Source organism: Saccoglossus kowalevskii, chromosome 2 (genome assembly GCF_978046115.1).
Source record: "Saccoglossus kowalevskii chromosome 2, keSacKowa6.1, whole genome shotgun sequence".
In the NCBI taxonomy this organism is placed as follows: domain Eukaryota; kingdom Metazoa; phylum Hemichordata; class Enteropneusta; family Harrimaniidae; genus Saccoglossus; species Saccoglossus kowalevskii.
In genome coordinates this window covers 34,826,299-34,848,176 of record NC_140642.1, presented here as the reverse complement: position 1 = coordinate 34,848,176, position 21,878 = coordinate 34,826,299, and the positions used below count along the sequence as shown (strand labels likewise).

The 21,878-nt window shown below is 37.1% G+C and overlaps 1 protein-coding gene across 1 annotated transcript in view; it reads left to right on the top strand.

Moving 5' to 3' along the window:
* The window catches only part of LOC100373157 (putative FERM domain-containing protein FRMD8P1), a 32,161-nt gene extending 15,800 nt beyond the window's left edge, over nucleotides 1-16,361 (top strand). Inside the window, exons 9-12 of the mRNA XM_006813102.3 lie at nucleotides 1,518-1,673; nucleotides 2,647-2,773; nucleotides 10,190-10,270; nucleotides 12,742-16,361. Of these exons, the coding sequence (XP_006813165.2) occupies nucleotides 1,518-1,673; nucleotides 2,647-2,773; nucleotides 10,190-10,270; nucleotides 12,742-12,818 (441 nt within the window). The 3' untranslated portion in view covers nucleotides 12,819-16,361. The remainder of the gene's footprint in view (nucleotides 1-1,517; nucleotides 1,674-2,646; nucleotides 2,774-10,189; nucleotides 10,271-12,741) is intronic.
* Nucleotides 16,362-21,878: the final 5,517 nt, after the last annotated feature.

The following is a 21,878-nucleotide window of genomic DNA, read 5'->3' as shown; positions in this document are numbered from 1 at the left end:
CTACCGGTATAACGTGTTTTTTATTATTATTTCTTGTTTCATTTGGCCCGTGTTCTTGTGTTCATTGTAAAAAAAATGTATATAATTTAAAACATTAGCACATCGTTACTTCAATAGCAAAACCAGACACTGTGCCACTTCAATAGCAAAACCAGACACCGTGCCACTTCAATAGCACAACCAGACACCGTGCCACTTCAATAGCACAACCAGACACCGTGCCACTTCAATAGCAAAACCAGACACCGTGCTACTTCAATAGCACAACCAGACACTGTGCCACTTCAATAGCAAAACCAGACACCGTGCCACTTCAATAGCACAACCAGACACCGTGCCACTTCAATAGCACAACCAGACACCGTGCCACTTCAATAGCAAAACCAGACACCGTGCCACTTCAATAGCACAACCAGACACTGTGCCACTTCAATAGCACAACCAGACACTGTGCCACTTCAATAGCACAACCAGACACTGTGCCACTTCAATAGCACAATCAGACACCGTGCCACTTCAATAGCACAACCAGACACTGTGCCACTTCAATAGCACAACCAGACACTGTGCCACTTTAATAGCAAAACCAGACACTGTGCCACTTCAATAGCACAACCAGACACTGTGCCACTTCAATAGCAAAACCAGACACCGTGCCACTTCAATAGCACAACCAGACACTGTGCCACTTCAATAGCACAACCAGACACTGTGCCACTTCAATAGCACAACCAGACACAGTGCCACTTCAATAGCACAACCAGACACCGTGCCACTTCAATAGCACAACCAGACACTGTGCCACTTCAATAGCAAAACCAGACACCGTGCCACTTCAATAGCACAACCAGACACTGTGCCACTTCAATAGCACAACCAGACACTGTGCCACTTCAATAGCACAACCAGACACAGTGCCACTTCAATAGCACAACCAGACACCGTGCCACTTCAATAGCACAACCAGACACCGTGCCACTTCAATAGCACAACCAGACACTGTGCCACTTCAATAGCACAACCAGACACCGTGCCACTTCAATCCTTCTACAGGATTTGTAGGTGGATACTTTAATAGTTTACACAAAATTCTTTTTTATTTTACAAAGAATAATGTCAACTACGGTTGTTGTACTTGTTTTTATGAACAATATTTGAACAAGAACAATAGAATCAACTGCAGGCAATTAACACTGAAAATGCTAACATACTGGCACATTACCCGTGCGTGCATATGCGTTAGACTCACATTAATGCAAAGCTAACATCAGGTTACCTTGCATTAACGCCATGCTAGCATTTTGGTAAACAAGTTTTGAGCTGTACTGTATACCTTGAACTTCATATTTGGCATGAAAAATACTAACTAGGGCATTACTGACAAAACTGTTGAACTCTTAATTGATGATAAAATGTTACAAAATTTACATCAAACTGTTTAAATTGTCTCTTATTTGCTCATTTTTAGGATAATTATTATTCAATTTTCTAAGATTGCATTGTTTATTTCTCTGTAGGAGGTACTATTATCTTTGGGTTATGATGATTTGTCCTGGGAATACACAGAACCACATGATCGAGCTATGACATGTTTACCCTGTCTCTGGTTACAGTTTGATATTGAAGAGCTTGGTAACAAAGTCAGCAAACTACTTCAAGTGTTTTCCAAACAGGTAATAATTTATTGTATAATAATAATATTTTTTTTGGCTATGATGTTGTGATATTTCAGGCTATACAAAAATGGTTGACCTGAATGTACACATGGACACTACATGATGTATGCATGGACACTACATGATGTATGCATGAACACTACATGATGTATGCATGAACACTACATGATGTATACATGAACACTACATGATGTATACATGAACACTACATGATGTATGCATGAACACTACATGATGTATGCATGGACACTACATGATGTATACATGAACACTACATGATGTATGCATGAACACTACATGATGTATGCATGAACACTACGTGATGTATGCATGAACACTACATGATGTATGCATGAACACTACATGATGTATGCATGAACACTACATGATGTATACATGAACACTACATGATATATGCATGAACACTACATGATGTATACATGAACACTACATGATGTATGCATGAACACTACATGATGTATGCATGAACACTACATGATGTATACATGAACACTACATGATGTATGCATGAACACTACATGATGTATGCATGAACACTACATGATGTATGCATGAACACTATATGATGAATACATGAACACTATATGATGAATACATGAACACTACATGATCTATGCATGAACAATACATGATCTATGCATGAACAATACATGATCTATGCACGAACACTACATGATGCATACATGAACACTACATTTAATGGTGATAACTAACATTTTTTGTTATCTTGATAATTGATTGATTTTACATTTCTCAGTTAAGCAATATATAGCCGACAAACTGCGAGTTTCCTATTTCTGTGCTGTACTATGCATAAAAAGTTAAAATGTACATTTAATATTTATCTTGTAAAAATGAACTGGATATGTGAGGCTGCAAATTAATTGAGTTTATACAGTGTGATCATTTTGGTAAAGGATTTTATGCAAATAATGTTGTGATGTTTCAGGCTGTCATGATGAATGCAATGATAGAGGCTTGTGTTGATGAATTAAACAAAGTGGATCCAATGAGACAAGGTGTGTGCAGTACAGAACACTTGGTCACAGATTCTGCTGCTGATACAGTAGATGCACGTGAGTACTCTTTTGACATCTTTGAATTTCAAATTTACATTACATAATGTTGATCTGTCTGAATTGGTGCTTACACCTATTACATGTGAACACAAATCATCCATATGGTCACATTCATGTATATGTAAATGCTATCTAGGATTGTCAGTGGGTATGGGTTCATTAATTGGAAAAATGCCAATATTTATTATTTTTTTATGTAATTGCTCTTAAAATACAAATTTGAGGATAAAGTAGTATATTTGCCTCCCGATGAATGTGTGAAAAAGAAGTTGTGTAAGTTTACTTATTATAGATAAAACTCAGAGAATGTTTATCCAATAAATAAAGCGATTTATACATTTGGTATAAGAAAGAATTCACTGATGTAAGGAGGTTAGGCTTAGTCTCTCACTGATGTAAGGAGGTTGATTAGCTTAGTTTCTCACTGATGTAAGGAGGTTGATTAGCTTAGTCTCTCACTGATGTAAGGAGGTGGATTAGCTTAGTTTCTCACTGATGTAAGGAGGTGAATTAGCCTAGTCTCTCACTGATGTAAGGAGGTGGATTAGCTTAGTCTCTCACTGATGTAAGGAGGTTGATTAGCTTAGTCTCTCACTGATGTAAGGAGGTGGATTAGCTTAGTTTCTCACTGATGTAAGGAGGTGGATTAGCTTAGTCTCTCACTGATGTAAGGAGGTGGATTAGCTTAGTCTCTCACTGATGTAAGGAGGTGGATTAGCTTAGTCTCTCACTGATGTAAGGAGGTGAATTAGCTTAGTCTCTCACTGATGTAAGGAGGTGGATTAGCTTAGTCTCTCACTGGTGTAAGGAGGTTGATTAGCTTAGTCTCTCACTGATGTAAGGAGGTGGATTAGCTTAGTCTCTCACTGATATAAGGAGGTTGATTAGCTTAGTCTCTCACTGATGTAAGGAGGTGGATTAGCTTAGTCTCTCACTGATATAAGGAGGTTGATTAGCTTAGTCTCTCACTGATGTAAGGAGGTGGATTAGCCTAGTCTCTCACTGATGTAAGGAGGTGGATTAGCTTAGTCTCTCACTGATGTAAGGAGGTTAATTAGCTTAGTCTCTCACTGATGTAAGGAGGTGGATTAGCTTAGTCTCTCACTGATGTAAGGAGGTTGATTAGCTTAGTCTCTCACTGATGTAAGGAGGTGGTTTAGCTTAGTCTCTCACTGATGTAAGGAGGTTAATTAGCTTAGTCTCTCACTGATGTAAGGAGGTGGATTAGCTTAGTCTCTCACTGATGTAAGGAGCTTGATTAGCTTAGTCTCTCACTGATGTAAGGAGGTAAATTAGCTTAGTCTCTCACTGATGTAAGGAGGTTGATTAGCTTAGTCTCTCACTGATGTAAGGAGGTTGATTAGCTTAGTCTCTCACTGATGTAAGGAGGTTAATTAGCTTAGTCTCTCACTGATGTAAGGAGGTGGATTAGCTTAGTTTCTCACTAATGTAAGGAGGTTAATTAGCTTAGTCTCTCACTGATGTAAGGAGGTGGATTAGCTTAGTCTCTCACTGATGTAAGGAGGTTAATTAGCTTAGTCTCTCACTGATGTAAGGAGGTTAATTAGCTTAGTTTCTCACTAATGTAAGGAGGTTGATTAGCTTAGTCTCTCACTGATGTAAGGAGGTTGATTAGCTTAGTCTCTCACTGATGCAAGGAGGTGAATTAGCTTAGTCTCTCACTGATGTAAGGAGGTGGATTAGCTTAGTCTCTCACTGATGTAAGGAGGTGAATTAGCTTAGTCTCTCACTGATGTAAGGAGGTTGATTAGCTTAGTTTCTCACTAATGTAAGGAGGTGGATTAGCTTAGTCTCTCACTGATGTAAGGAGGTGGATTAGCTTAGTCTCTCACTGATGTAAGGAGGTGAATTAGCTTAGTCTCTCACTGATGTAAGGAGGTTGATTAGCTTAGTCTCTCAAATGTAAGGAGGTTGATTAGCTTAGTCTCTCACTGATGTAAGGAGGTGAATTAGCTTAGTCTCTCACTGATGCAAGGAGGTGAATTAGCTTTAATAGTCTCTCACTGATGTAAGGAGGTTGATTAGCTTAGTCTCTCAAATGTAAGGAGGTTGATTAGCTTAGTCTCTCACTGATGTAAGGAGGTGAATTAGCTTAGTCTCTCACTGATGTAAGGAGGTGGATTAGCTTAGTCTCTCACTGATGTAAGGAGGTGGATTAGCTTAGTCTCTCACTGGTGTAAGGAGGTTGATTAGCTTAGTCTCTCACTCATGTAAGGAGGTTGATTAGCTTAGTCTCTCACTGATGTAAGGAGGTGAATTAGCTTTGTCTCTCACTGATGTAAGGAGGTTGATTAGCTTAGTCTCTCACTGATGTAAGGAGGTTAATTAGCTTAGTCTCTCACTGATGTAAGGAGGTGGATTAGCTTAGTTTCTCACTAATGTAAGGAGGTTAATTAGCTTAGTCTCTCACTGATGTAAGGAGGTGGATTAGCTTAGTCTCTCACTGATGTAAGGAGGTTAATTAGCTTAGTCTCTCACTGATGTAAGGAGGTTAATTAGCTTAGTTTCTCACTAATGTAAGGAGGTTGATTAGCTTAGTCTCTCACTGATGTAAGGAGGTTGATTAGCTTAGTCTCTCACTGATGCAAGGAGGTGAATTAGCTTAGTCTCTCACTGATGTAAGGAGGTGGATTAGCTTAGTCTCTCACTGATGTAAGGAGGTGAATTAGCTTAGTCTCTCACTGATGTAAGGAGGTTGATTAGCTTAGTTTCTCACTAATGTAAGGAGGTGGATTAGCTTAGTCTCTCACTGATGTAAGGAGGTGGATTAGCTTAGTCTCTCACTGATGTAAGGAGGTGAATTAGCTTAGTCTCTCACTGATGTAAGGAGGTTGATTAGCTTAGTCTCTCAAATGTAAGGAGGTTGATTAGCTTAGTCTCTCACTGATGTAAGGAGGTGAATTAGCTTAGTCTCTCACTGATGCAAGGAGGTGAATTAGCTTTAATAGTCTCTCACTGATGTAAGGAGGTTGATTAGCTTAGTCTCTCAAATGTAAGGAGGTTGATTAGCTTAGTCTCTCACTGATGTAAGGAGGTGAATTAGCTTAGTCTCTCACTGATGTAAGGAGGTGAATTAGCTTAGTCTCTCACTGATGTAAGGAGGTGAATTAGCCTAGTCTCTCACTGATGTAAGGAGGTGGATTAGCTTAGTCTCTCACTGATGTAAGGAGGTGGATTAGCTTAGTCTCTCACTGGTGTAAGGAGGTTGATTAGCTTAGTCTCTCACTGATGTAAGGAGGTGAATTAGCTTTAATAGTCTCTCACTGATGTAAGGAGGTGAATTAGCTTAGTCTCTCACTGATGTAAGGAGGTGAATTAGCTTAGTCTCTCACTGATGTAAGGAGGTGAATTAGCCTAGTCTCTCACTGATGTAAGGAGGTGGATTAGCTTAGTCTCTCACTGATGTAAGGAGGTGGATTAGCTTAGTCTCTCACTGATGTAAGGAGGTGAATTAGCTTAGTCTCTCACTGATGCAAGGAGGTGAATTAGCTTAGTCTCTCACTGATGCAAGGAGGTGAATTAGCTAAGTCTCTCACTGATGTAAGGAGGTGAATTAGCTTAGTCTCTCACTGATGCAAGGAGGTGAATTAGCTTAGTCTCTCACTGATGCAAGGAGGTGAATTAGCTAAGTCTCTCACTGATGTAAGGAGGTGAATTAGCTTAGTCTCTCACTGATGTAAGGAGGTGGATTAGCTTAGTCTCTCACTGATGTAAGGAGGTTAATTAGCTTAGTCTCTCACTGATGTAAGGAGGTGGATTAGCTTAGTCTCTCACTGATGTAAGGAGGTTAATTAGCTTAGTCTCTCACTGATGTAAGGAGGTGGATTAGCTTAGTCTCTCACTGATGTAAGGAGGTTAATTAGCTTAGTCTCTCACTGATGTAAGGAGGTGGATTAGCTTAGTCTCTCACTGATGTAAGGAGGTTGATTAGCTTAGTCTCTCACTGATGTAAAGAGGTGGATTAGCTTAGTCTCTCACTGATGTAAGGAGGTTAATTAGCTTAGTCTCTCACTGATGTAAGGAGGTGGATTAGCTTAGTCTCTCACTGATGTAAGGAGCTTGATTAGCTTAGTCTCTCACTGATGTAAGGAGGTAAATTAGCTTAGTCTCTCACTGATGTAAGGAGGTTGATTAGCTTAGTTTCTCACTAATGTAAGGAGGTAAATTAGCTTAGTCTCTCACTGATGCAAGGAGGTGAATTAGCTTAGTCTCTCACTGATGTAAGGAGGTAAATTAGCTTAGTCTCTCACTGATGTAAGGAGGTTGATTAGCTTAGTCTCTCACTGATGTAAGGAGGTAAATTAGCTTAGTCTCTCACTGATGCAAGGAGGTGAATTAGCTTAGTCTCTCACTGATGTAAGGAGGTGAATTAGCTTAGTCTCTCACTGATGTAAGGAGGTGAATTAGCCTAGTCTCTCACTGATGTAAGGAGGTGGATTAGCTTAGTCTCTCACTGATGTAAGGAGGTTGATTAGCTTAGTCTCTCACTGATGTAAGGAGGTGGATTAGCTTAGTCTCTCACTGATGTAAGGAGGTTAATTAGCTTAGTCTCTCACTGATGTAAGGAGGTGGATTAGCTTAGTCTCTCACTGATGTAAGGAGCTTGATTAGCTTAGTCTCTCACTGATGTAAGGAGGTAAATTAGCTTAGTCTCTCACTGATGTAAGGAGGTTTATTAGCTTAGTTTCTCACTAATGTAAGGAGGTTAATTAGCTTAGTCTCTCACTGATGTAAGGAGGTGGATTAGCTTAGTCTCTCACTGATGTAAGGAGGTTGATTAGCTTAGTCTCTCACTGATGTAAGGAGGTGAATTAGCTTAGTCTCTCACTGATGCAAGGAGGTGAATTAGCTTAGTCTCTCACTGATGTAAGGAGGTGGATTAGCTTAGTCTCTCACTGATGTAAGGAGGTGAATTAGCTTAGTCTCTCACTGATGTAAGAAGGTTGATTAGCTTAGTCTCTCACTGATGTAAGGAGGTGAATTAGCTTTAATAGTCTCTCACTGATGTAAGGAGGTGAATTAGCTTAGTCTCTCACTGATGTAAGGAGGTGAATTAGCTTAGTCTCTCACTGATGTAAGGAGGTGAATTAGCCTAGTCTCTCACTGATGTAAGGAGGTGGATTAGCTTAGTCTCTCACTGATGTAAGGAGGTGGATTAGCTTAGTCTCTCACTGGTGTAAGGAGGTTGATTAGCTTAGTCTCTCACTCATGTAAGGAGGTTGATTAGCTTAGTCTCTCACTGATGTAAGGAGGTGAATTAGCTTTGTCTCTCACTGATGTAAGGAGGTTGATTAGCTTAGTCTCTCACTCATGTAAGGAGGTGAATTAGCTTAGTCTCTCACTGATGCAAGGAGGTGAATTAGCTTAGTCTCTCACTGATGCAAGGAGGTGAATTAGCTTAGTCTCTCACTGATGTAAGGAGGTGAATTAGCTTAGTCTCTCACTGATGTAAGGAGGTGAATTAGCTTAGTCTCTCACTGATGTAAGGAGGTGAATTAGCTTTAATAGTCTCTCACTGATGTAAGGAGGTGAATTAGCTTAGTCTCTCACTGATGTAAGGAGGTGAATTAGCTTTAATAGTCTCTCACTGATGTAAGGAGGTGAATTAGCTTAGTCTCTCACTGATGTAAGGAGGTGAATTAGCTTAGTCTCTCACTGATGTAAGGAGGTGAATTAGCTTAGTCTCTCACTGATGTAAGGAGGTGAATTAGCTTAGTCTCTCACTGATGTAAGGAGGTGAATTAGCCTAGTCTCTCACTGATGTAAGGAGGTGGATTAGCTTAGTCTCTCACTGATGTAAGGAGGTGGATTAGCTTAGTCTCTCACTTATGTAAGGAGGTGGATTAGCTTAGTCTCTCACTGATGTAAGGAGGTTGATTAGCTTAGTCTCTCACTGATGTAAGGAGGTGAATTAGCTTAGTCTCTCACTGATGCAAGGAGGTGAATTAGCTTAGTCTCTCACTGATGCAAGGAGGTGAATTAGCTTAGTCTCTCACTGATGTAAGGAGGTGAATTAGCTTAGTCTCTCACTGATGTAAGGAGGTGAATTAGCTTAGTCTCTCACTGATGTAAGGAGGTGAATTAGCTTAGTCTCTCACTGATGTAAGGAGGTGAATTAGCCTAGTCTCTCACTGATGTAAGGAGGTGGATTAGCTTAGTCTCTCACTGATGTAAGGAGGTGGATTAGCTTAGTCTCTCACTGGTGTAAGGAGGTTGATTAGCTTAGTCTCTCACTCATGTAAGGAGGTTGATTAGCTTAGTCTCTCACTGATGTAAGGAGGTTGATTAGCTTAGTCTCTCACTGATGTAAGGAGGTGAATTAGCTTTGTCTCTCACTGATGTAAGGAGGTGAATTAGCTTAGTCTCTCACTGATGTAAGGAGGTGAATTAGCTTAGTCTCTCACTGATGCAAGGATGTGAATTAGCTTAGTCTCTCACTGATGTAAGGAGGTGAATTAGCTTAGTCTCTCACTGATGTAAGGAGGTGAATTAGCCTAGTCTCTCACTGATGTAAGGAGGTGGATTAGCTTAGTCTCTCACTGATGTAAGGAGGTGGATTAGCTTAGTCTCTCACTGGTGTAAGGAGGTTGATTAGCTTAGTCTCTCACTCATGTAAGGAGGTTGATTAGCTTAGTCTCTCACTGATGTAAGGAGGTGAATTAGCTTTGTCTCTCACTGATGTAAGGAGGTTGATTAGCTTAGTCTCTCACTGATGTAAGGAGGTGGATTAGCTTAGTCTCTCACTGATGCAAGGATGTGAATTAGCTTAGTCTCTCACTGATGCAAGGATGTGAATTAGCTTAGTCTCTCACTGATGTAAGGAGGTGGATTAGCTTAGTCTCTCACTGATGTAAGGAGGTTGATTAGCTTAGTCTCTCACTCATGTAAGGAGGTTGATTAGCTTAGTCTCTCACTGATGTAAGGAGGTGAATTAGCTTAGTCTCTCACTGATGCAAGGATGTGAATTAGCTTAGTCTCTCACTGATGCAAGGATGTGAATTAGCTTAGTCTCTCACTGATGTAAGGAGGTGGATTAGCTTAGTCTCTCACTGATGTAAGGAGGTTGATTAGCTTAGTCTCTCACTGATGTAAGGAGGTTAATTAGCTTAGTCTCTCACTGGTGTAAGGAGGTTGATTAGCTTAGTCTCTCACTCATGTAAGGAGGTTGATTAGCTTAGTCTCTCACTGATGTAAGGAGGTGGATTAGCTTAGTCTCTCACTGGTGTAAGGAGGTTGATTAGCTTAGTCTCTCACTGATGTAAGGAGGTTGATTAGCTTAGTCTCTCACTGATGTAAGGAGGTGAATTAGCTTTGTCTCTCACTGATGTAAGGAGGTGAATTAGCTTAGTCTCTCACTGATGATTTATTTCTGGATATTTTTGCCTTTTACAGCACTTCTTGAGGTTTCTGAGCCAGTTAAATGTGTTACATCTCAAATCAACAGACTTTCTTTAGCTACATTTTCTAATGCAGGTAAGTGCTGTTTTCTGAATGTAATACAGTAACAATGACAATCATGAAGTGTCATTGCAATTTCTATCAAATCAATTTATCAAGAAAGTTTGGTGTAATTATTAGCAAATGGTCATTATTGATAGTAGGTGATTGATATAAAATAATTTCTGATATTCTTGAAAGCATTCAAACATTTGTGATCATTAATTCTTCATTTTTAGTGAATGTTTTTTGTTAGTTTCAGTAAACAAATATATTTTCAACTTGTTAAAAACTACAAGTCAAGTTGCTTTGATATTTCATATGTAGGTGCCGAATCTAAAAATGTGACCACATACTTATTTAACAGATTTCATAATTACCTACGGTAGTTCCCGTTCGGACGAAGTCCGAAAACGGGGACTTATAATTCGGCCTCCGTCCGTCCGTGTGTCTGTGCGTCCGTCGGAGTCATATCTCAGAATCCCTTGGACCGATTCCGTTTATTCTTTGCATGTGCCCAGTACTTTATGTGGGACATATGCACATGTAGTGGTTTAGCGATTCGATTCAAAATCGCCGACTGGCAGCCATCTTGTTTTTTGAAAATGTTGTATTTTGGACATGCTTTGTCAGTTTTCATTCAAACTTGGTACATAGATTATACATGTTAGGATATATGTCCATGACGATTTATTTCGCAATTGGATCAAAGATGGTCGACTGACAGGCATCTTGTTTTTGTTTTTTTATGCGGTATCTTGGACCTGCTCTGTCAGTTTTCATTCAAATTTGGCACATACATGTACTTTATACATGTTAGAATGCATGTTCATGACAATTTGTTTCAAAATCTGGTCAAGGATGGCTGATTGACAGCCATATCTGACGTTTTGGCCTTACTACTATATTTCCACAATTTATGTACCATTTTCATTCGTATTTGGCACATACATCATACATATCAGTGTGTTTCATAATCAAATCAAAGATGGCCGAATAACGGCCGTTTTTATTTTGGCCATATTACACGAAACACATGTTTTGATGTAAATAAACAATCTGTTGTATACGCCACTTGGAACTCAAGTTTCAAGGACATACTCGCGACAACCTCTCCGCTTTAATATGACGAGCACAAAGAGAACTTAACGGGGACTGTGTCATTTTCAATGACTTGTTTATTATGATTTATGAAGTCAAAAAACAGGGACTTATAATTCGATCTCCGTCTGTGCGTCCGGCTGCCGGAGTCATATTTCAGAATTCTTTGAACCGATTCCGTTCATTCTTTGCATGTGCCTAGTACTTTATGTGGGACATATGCACATACAGCGGTTTAGCGGTTCTATTCAAAATAGCCGACTGGCAGCCATCATGCTTTTTGAAAATGTTGTATTTTGGACATGCTTTGTCAGTTTTCATTCAAATTTGGTACATAGATTATACATGTTAGAATTTATGTCCTCTGACCGTCTGTGCATTCGTCCCCCTGCACGTCCGTCTGTCCGAGGTCATATTTCAGAATCCTTTGCAGCGATTCTGTTCATTCTTTGCATGTGCCTAGTACTTTATGTGGGACATATGCAGATGCAAAGGTTTAGCGATACGATTCAAAATGGCTGACTGGCAGCCATCTTGTTTTTTGAAAATGTTGTATTTTGGACATTCTTTGTCAGATTTCATTCAAACTTGGTACATAGATTATACATATTAGGATACATGTCCATGACAATTTCTTTCGCAATTGGATCAAGGATGGCCGATTGACAGCCATCTGATGTTTTGGCGTTACTACTATATTTCCAAGATTTATATACCATTTTCATTCGTATTTGGCACATACATCATACATGTCACTTTGTTTCATAATCAGATCAAAGATGGCCAAATAATGGCTGTTTTTATTTGTGGCCATATTACTATATCTGTGTCACCCATGTTTCATTTTTATTGATATTTAGCATGTCATAAATGGATACATGTACATGTCAATTCAATTTGCAATTTGATCAAATTTGGCTGACTGGCGGCCATCTTGTTTGTTTAAAATGTGATAACTTGGACATGCTTTCACTTGTGATCTATGTTTTACTTTGCTATGTCTTAAACCAGAGGGGTCGTCATGTAACACATGTTCGAATTTGATGTAAATAAACAATCTGTTGTAAACTCCACTTGGGACTCAGGTTTCAAGGACACACTTGCGACAACCCCTCCACTTTAATATGACGAGCACAAAGAGAACTTTCAAAAATTTAACGGGGACTGTGTCATTTTGTTTTTGGTTCCATCACCATGGAGTGCGATTTGCATCCTGAAATCTGTTCCTGTTTTCAGTACACATAAACAATGACAGCATCCTTGTCACAGTGAATTACCTTGGGATGACTGGAAATTACCCTCATTACATATCAGTAATTAGGTTTGATCTGCATAGTAATTAAATGTATTTGAACCGTGGCAAAATTATAGTAATTGAATATGCTGTGTTTTGTTCTTGTTTACAGGTGAACTTGTACACAAACCAAACAGAAGACCATTTTCATTGACAACCCTGTTTAAGAGACAGGACAGTTCAACATAGACTACTGTAAATTGTTTTAATTTCATAAGACAATTTTTTGCAAATTGCGTGAGTGGAAAACATGAAATTTTGTAGCTGTAAATATTTGTATGCCTACGCCGTTGAGTTTGAGAGACTTTCGCAAAATTTTGTACGTCAGAGTACACATTTACAGTCATGCTTGCAATTATGTATGCTAAATAAGTGAGGACACTGTAATAACTTATGTTATAAAATGACTATACTACAGATTGAACGGATTTGAATAATCTGTGAAACATTGGATTTAATTATTCCATTTAAATTTTTAATATAGGAGATGCTCCCTTGTCATGAACGGGTGATCAGAGTGTGTCTTCATTGAATGTACTTAGAGTAACGTAGTTTTCAGGCCTTAACTGGCGAGTTAGCCCATTCTGCACTGGATTGTTTTTCAAAGTTTGCCTGGATTGTATGGATTACGAATTTTTGGAATCACCACTGCCAGCAGACAAAAATGTGCATATACCTAAAGACGGTACTGATGACAATATCCAGATTTTATTTCCATGTAACAAGTGTTTCATTTCTTGCTTGGATGTGATGAGAGTACATGATCAACACAAAAACTGTTTGGTTTGTGGTCTGGGTAGTCATTTCTGTGGAACATGTTAACTTTTTTTTTTTATAAATGTTTTTGTGCCAGGCGGCAGTTCTGGATTTTGAATGTCACTGTTGTCTCTCCTGACTTTTATTTTTATGTGCAAATTGCAAGTGCAAGTGCTGACACATAGTGCATTTTGCCACAGAAGTCATTTCCTGTTTGGGACTACATGACAGGGCTGTGCGGCTATCTCCCTATCAAATGGCAATTTAATGTGCTATCCTGGCGTCAACCACACTCGGTCAAACACAAGCACCTACGGACCTTAACCAAGGTTCCCCCAAAGTCGCATTCATTAGTGAATGAATCTCGGCCAGTGGATTGGCCTTCCCATTGAGTCTGTGGCACACTCACCCAGGGTAGGGGTTGACCCTTTTGATGTTCAGCCTAAGGTAGGATTTGAACTTGGGTCTACCGATCATGAGTCTGATGCGACAACCACTATGCTACCAGTGACAGGTGGAACATGTTAACTTTGGTCACAGTTCGCATAACTTTTGAGACTGAATCCCAACAACAAAGCATATTCTTTGCTGTGATAGACTGAAATAGTTATGCACAACCAAGACCAGTATTTTGATGTTTGCTAGTTGTTAGCTATTGATGTATATTAATGAGTCAACACAAGAGCCTGGTACTTCATTCCAAGGCAGAATGCCTTCATTTCTGAGTTCTCTCTGTAAACTATATTTTTGTTAATAAGCCCAAGCTTCAGGTAGGCATAGTAGTGAAACCCCTGTAAACCCCTTCTATATAGGTCAAGTGTACTTGTATTTAAGAACACATGTTACCAATCCTACTGTCAGAGCCAAAAACAAGAAATTTAATGAGGTACCCATCACTATGTCCATGTTTAGTTTAGCTTGGTATAACTAGTCAGTGTTATTTTATTCCCCCCCCAAAAAAGGTAAACCTGCAGAAAAGGATGTGAATCGTTCTTTGTCTGCCATGCAGAAAGCAATTTAAGTTAAGCCTGCCATTTGCCAGACTACTGTAAACATCTCATTCCAGCAAGCATGCATGTAACCTTTTAATTTTTCTAAATTCAAGGTGTAGCTAATTTAATTAATCCTATTACATGTATTTTAACAAATTGATGTGTTTTTAGGTACCTTAACTGTTAATTTGGGAGACAGATTGAGCCCTGAATGTTGTCAATTGAAGAGTCATTTAATTACATTTCAATTTATTTTATTTAATATTGAATTTCCTTGTGGTTTTTTGTAAATTTGTGGTTGCATTTTCTCATAGTTCTTAAATTTTATATAATTTAAACAGTTTTAATACGCGCGAATAATTGAATGACTGTATGGTTCCTACTTTCTCTTCTCAACTATGTATCACTCATTCAATTTATGCAATTAATACGATTATCAATCAGTGCCCAGCGCCCTCAAGTATCTCCTATATTAAAGATTTGACCACGCTAAATAAATAGTGTATAAATAAATGTTTCACAGATTATTTTTCCATCTGTTCATCATACATGTAAATAAAGTCATCCTATTCAACAATTGTCTTTTAAATTTTATATGATGGTTCTTGAATCCCTGTATCATTGTTTAATGTTCTTTATCACATTTCATGAGGAAATTGAAATTTTATGGTGTTGAATTTATTAATTAGAAAGAACCTTCTATGCAATTTTTTCTTAATGATGGCTGTATGATTTGTGTTGATATGCCAACATGACTTGCCGAGTATCAGAAATATACAAGCATGAAATTCTTGGCTAGTTTTGTTTATACCATTAAAATATTGTTATTAACTATGGTCTGCGTTAAAATGTTGCAATTTAGTCCAAAATCATGTAATAATGTGAATTGAAACGTTAACACAAGATATATTCACATGTTAGAAAGCACTGAGATTATTTATTCATGAATTTTATACAGTTTATAAAGTAACAATAATTTTTTTTTCATATGACTTGCTGTGTTCTTTGACCACAGCTGATGTGCACATACATACATGGATTGATAAATAACTATCAGTAACAGTGTCACTGGTTGAGTAGATGAATTGAGAACATTTTTACCTGTACAGTGTTCATTCTGTTGAATGTATAGATGTGGTTAATAACAGGGATGTTATGAACACAGTTCAAACTTTCATTTCAGATGATAAAGACAGTTTCTGTGCATTTTATTCTAACAGTGGTATCTATTTAATAAATATTCAAAGCATTATTTTTTATTGAAAATAATGCTTATCTTGCTTTTTAGCTCGGCTGTCATTGTAGATTACTGATTTCACTTCTTGAAAACTATCAGTCCAATTGTTTTGATATATTACCGGTATATGTAGTTACCTTGGATGGACCTCTGTCAGATTTGTACATATCTTCAATTCTCTATTTTAGCACATATTATTGTCATCTTCATTTTGATGACACTATGAAGACAGCAAAGCTATTTTTACTGTGAGGTCATTTGTCATCCCCATTTGCATCATATTACATAAACCTGTGAACTAAAAGTGCACTCCTTGCGTTATTTGATCCAAGATGGCTGACTGGCAGCAATTTTCACTTCTAAAAATGTGGTATCTTGGACATGGTTTTGTCATGATTTGTTTTTGGTACATACATATTCATGACAAATAGATTCACAATCGCATCAAAGATGGTCGACTGGCAGCCATTTATTTTTTTTGGCCATACTACTATCTCTTTCACCTATATTTAGCAAAAGTGTCAAATGGATACATGTTCCCTTTGTGATTTGATTAAAGATGGCTGTCTGGCTTGTAGAGATACATGATTGTGCATGATGATTTGTTTTATGACTGCTGGTAACCTATTTAGGCTACAATTATATCTGTGATATTCATGTACATAGTTTTCTTACATTCATCATAATACATGTATCAAATGTTCATAGTTAAAAATAAAAAAAAAGAATAAATATGAAAAAAAAGTACACGAGTCTGGTTGCAAATGAATTCATGAATGGTAAGATTTCTTCCAGAGATGCATATTAGCTTGTACAACAGATTATGGGTGTGAGTAAACTTTAAATGACAGTCAATTTCACCATGAAAACATTGTTAGTGTTATTGGGTAATGTAACAAATAAGCTGGCACATGTTGATGATACTGGAGATGTGTATTTAACTTCAGTTTGGATAAATTGAGAATTAGGTAATAGAAATGTAAAGTTCATGAACATACATTTAGAAGTCATTTTAATAAATCTGATTTATAGCTAATGGACCAAGGGTCCAGTGTGCTTATAGGGATGGTGCTGAGTCAGAAAGATTTCTTGAGCTTATACTTGAGCCACTCAGAGTTCACTACCAGCATTTGCCAACAATGTAAGCAAGCGACATCAGATCACAATGTTACTGAGAAGGTACATGAACAAAGCCATCATTTATACCGATAGTCACCGGAAAAGGTATCTGTGAATCAGGAATGCTATGCTAGTTTGTGACCAGTCTGGTAACCATAAGATGTTTCAAGGTAGCACACAGAAATCAGATGAATGACTAATGTGTCCTGTTGTTGCATAAGTTATAGCTCAATGCCGAGACGGCAAGTCATTGAATGTAGTAACTATGTAAGTGAATCAAATTAAATGTTTATGGAATAAATATGAGACTGCTGTAGTGAAATTTGTCTCAACCCCAAGTGCCAGCCGCAGTGCAGTTGACACAGTCATTCTACCTGGCTTTGTATTACTGGTATATTACCATGTTATGAGATTTCACAGTATCCTTTGGTCACTGTCTCCAGGTGAACATAGAACATTCCATACGTCATAGGCTAGGTGTGTCAAACGTGATATGAAACAAAATTTTAAATTCCATTACATGTTGGATTTTAGTTATTCTAGATTAAAAACAAGACATGAATGTCAGTCCCCATTATTTAATTATAAAATACTCGTGTTAAAATAATACATGGAACATCTGCAAATAATTGAATTAATATGTACTTTATGTGGGTACAACTTGTCAAAAAGTGATTTCGTGTAATCTAATAACTAAAAGCTTACATTAACCCAGGTCCAAAATCTCAGATTGCAACCAAAATATGTCTCATACATGCTCAAGAAATTGCATTCATAAATCTGATGTTGATTTCAAAAGGCCAAGAAGGAAAAGAGCCCACATTACTCGCTGTAATTTCTAGGTTTAGGTGTCCCCTCAGTGGAGAGACTTAGAGAGTCAAAATATATTAAATCTGCACACTAAAAATAACAAAGAACAGGTGGGCCAACATTATTGAGATCTTTTTCAACATTTCTGTTAAATATCAGATAAAGATGCTTGGCGACCATCAGAATGTGATCAATAGATGCATATGCAGTTGAGGTAAGTCCATCGCTGAATGTAATCAATACACTAAGGTGATAGTATATTTAATGCTAAAAACTATAATGGTCATAGTCAGTGGGGTCCATAATATATGTGATCACAACCTTGACTCCATTATGCTGTGCCTCAATCTGTATATTCAGAGCGTCATTTGGGAGGCATCGTCTCACATGGGAGTGCTGAAGACCTTAGTAGGCACTATAGCATGTTGAACTATATAATCCAGAAATTGCAATATTTAATATTATTTTGCACATGTGCTAAAAGCACCATTTGTCAGTCTGCCAATCATACAGATATGGCTGGATATATACCAACTGTATGACTGTATAGCCATGGTATTGATATGTCCAATAATTTTGCACCATGCTTGGTAGATCTGCTGTGAGGGAATTGAAGATTGATTTACTGCCAAAGGTAACCTATTTGCCTATGGTAATCTAGTTTTCATAAATTTCCAAATTGAAATTTATCCTTATCAGAATATGCACAGTTTTGCACATAAATGTATAACTGCTGCCAAAGCACTAGTTGTCAGAGTGCCTATAAGTGCAGGGACAACAAGCTTGGAACCTTTCAGTCACAGGTTTTTAAATTTACTCTTTCCTGGTCAGAGAATGAATTATCAGGATACAGCATTACTGTCTGGCATGTGTAATCTTTAAACTCTGTTCAATTTGCAGTTGGAAATCCAAAAATTGTATTGGGCTTTCATGTGATCTCTACGATCATACATTGCATGGTCTGTCATGTACACTAACACTGTAGTACTACCAACAGCTAAGCACTCATTCCTAGAAAACATCAAGGATGTGCAGGTCCATCAACAGATGGACTAGTTTGTTTGCCCTAAGCAGTATCAACACCCATAAGTAGATAGTGGGTTTCTCATTTGCATGTTATTTCTGATGTTGAGATCGTTTACAGCATAAATGGATCTGGAGACCTGTTTAATGTTGATGTTTACCAACTCTTCTGGCAATTTTTCTTTCAGCAGACACACACAGTTGTAGGACACAAATATTGTTGCTGGTGCAATACTATCCAATGAAATATAGTGCAGATGTCACTGGAGATGGCAACGTCATTGAATTCTGGTCGTTTTATGGAGAAGATTTATCTCACAATAATTGAAAAATCTAGATTCAGATTGTCCCTGATTTTCTTAATAATACTGGTTCTGCTCTTTACCACTGTGCCATCAGTAAAAAATTATTGTTGACCGCAGAGTGATTCTTAATCGCATTCGATAATTTGGACGAATTTTGGGATGATATATTTATATCAATCAACTTGACAACAAAAATAAAACCAAAGACGGCATAGAAGCTTCCTGTTCATTCAGGGTTGTATTCATCTTGTCATTTTTTGAAAGAGGTTTTTGGTTGCCAAATTATTCAACATGCTCAGAGTTTAAAGCTGATGAAACTGATGAGCTGAGAAGCCCTGCCATGGCACAAATAAGATTGGTGGTTCTTTCACTCTACCCTCTATGCCTGGTTTCAGCTATTATAAGGTGAAGTTCATTTTCAAGTTCAAGCTAAAAGTTCAATCAATACTATATATATATATTGATTGGTTGGGGTAACGCAAGTATGATTTAAAATGAGGAGGAAAAACAAGTTCAGGTCTGAAGGAATAAGGTACGTAGGACATGCGAGGAGAAATACTAGTGAAGAAGTTGGGTATTGTGGGACATGGGAAGAAAGCAAATTAGTTTCAGGTCTGAAAGAGTGAGGTAATGAAGGAAAATAATCTAATACTTCATTTGAGTTTCAACAAAAAAAATGAATATTATTATTTTCTGTCAATAATGCTACATTTGTGTGGACATAATGATTTGATCATAATCATTGTTGCACATTCATCGAATCAAATAAGTGTTCTCATTAGTGAAAAGAAACTTATGAATTTATATGATATTGTAGCAAATAAAATAACATTCTGATCAAAATAATGAGGTATAGTCAAGAAATGTTTACACTTAGAAAACATTTTCACAAAACAATATATTAAAATTTGTACCTTACCCATTGATCCATTGGAGTAACCTGAATGAGGACTACACAGAATCACAAATAAAGTCCACTCAGGTCAGCAATTTCACATTGTCCGAGAAGGTATTTTATCTTTTTAAAAAAATAAAAATTCTTGTAAAACCAAATCTGTGCACTGGCCTCAGACAATATTTGTACATCATCATGAGATAGATCTTGGCTTTCAAAATTTCAATAAAATAACATAATAAATTACATGTACTCAAAATTAAGCACATAATAGAAAAAGAATACTTTGTATGTATTTTATGTTTGACACTTTTTTTATCTTTATACATCATTGGTCTGCCTTAAAATAGTAGACATCAAATTGGAGCTGCATAATCATCAGCAATTCACCATCAATACAGATACTATGAAATAGGTATAAACGTTGTGTGCTGGTGATAAGAGTCTTATGGTGTTGACAAATTTGCACTACAAAATACTATGTTCAAACTGATAAATTCTTAATGTTCAATGTTTTCAGAACACCATTCATATTCTTGATGTTGAATGTCCTCAGAACACTAGTATTATTCTTTATGTTCAATGTCCTCAGAACACCATTCATAATTTTGATGTTCAATGTCCTCAGAACAATAGTATTATTCTTTATGTTCAATGTCCTCAGAACACTAGTTTTATTCTTTATGTTCAATGTCCTCAGAACACCATTCATAATTTTGATGTTCAATGTCCTCAGAACAATAGTATTATTCTGTATGTTCAATGTCCTCAGAACACCATTCATAATTTTGATGTTCAATGTCCTCAGAACAATAGTATTATTCTTTATGTTCAATGTTCTCAGAACACTAGTTTTATTCTTTATGTTCAATGTCCTTAGAATACCATTCATAATTTTAATGTTCAATGTCCTCAGAACACCATTCATAATTTTGATGTTCAATGTCCTCAGAACAGTAGTATTATTCTGTATGTTCAATGTCCTCAGAACACCATTCATATTCTTTATGTTCAATGTCCTCAGAACAATAGTATCATTCTTTATGTCCAATGTCCTCAGAACACCATTCATATTCTTTATGTTAAATGTCCTCAGAACACCATTCATATTCTTCATGTTCAATGTCCTCAGAACACCATTCATATTCTTCATGTTCAATGTCCTCAGAACACCATTCATATTCTTTATGTTCAATGTCCTCAGAACAATAGTATCATTCTTTATGTTCAATGTCCTCAGAACACCATTTATATTCTTCATGTTCAATGTCCTCAGAACACCATTCATATTCTTTATGTTCAATGTCCTCAGAACAATAGTATCATTCTTTATGTTCAATGTCCTCAGAACACCATTCATAATTTTGATGTTAAATGTCCTCAGAACAATAGTATTATTCTTTATGTTCAATCTCCTCAGAACACCATTCATATTCTTTATGTTCAATGTCCTCAGAACAATAGTATCATTCTTTATGTTCAATGTCCTCAGAACACCATTCATATTCTTTATGTTCAATGTCCTCAGAACAATAGTATCATTCTTTATGTTCAATGTCCTCAGAACACCATTCATATTCTTTATGTTCAATGTCCTCAGAACAATAGTATTATTCTTTATGTTCAATGTCCTCAGAACACCATTCATATTCTTTATGTTAAATGTCCTCAGAACAATAGTATCATTCTTTATGTTCAATGTCCTCAGAACACCATTCATATTCTTCATGTTCAATGTCCTCAGAACACCATTCATATTCTTCATGTTCAATGTCCTCAGAACACCATTCATATTCTTTATGTTCAATGTCCTCAGAACAATAGTATCATTCTTTATGTTCAATGTCCTCAGAACACCATTCATATTCTTTATGTTCAATGTCCTCAGAACAATAGTATCATTCTTTATGTTCAATGTCCTCAGAACACCATTCATATTCTTCATGTTCAATGTCCTCAGAACACCATTCATATTCTTCATGTTCAATGTCCTCAGAACACCATTCATAATTTTGATGTTAAATGTCCTCAGAACAATAGTATTATTCTTTATGTTCGATCTCCTCAGAACACCATTCATATTCTTTATGTTCAATGTCCTCAGAACAATAG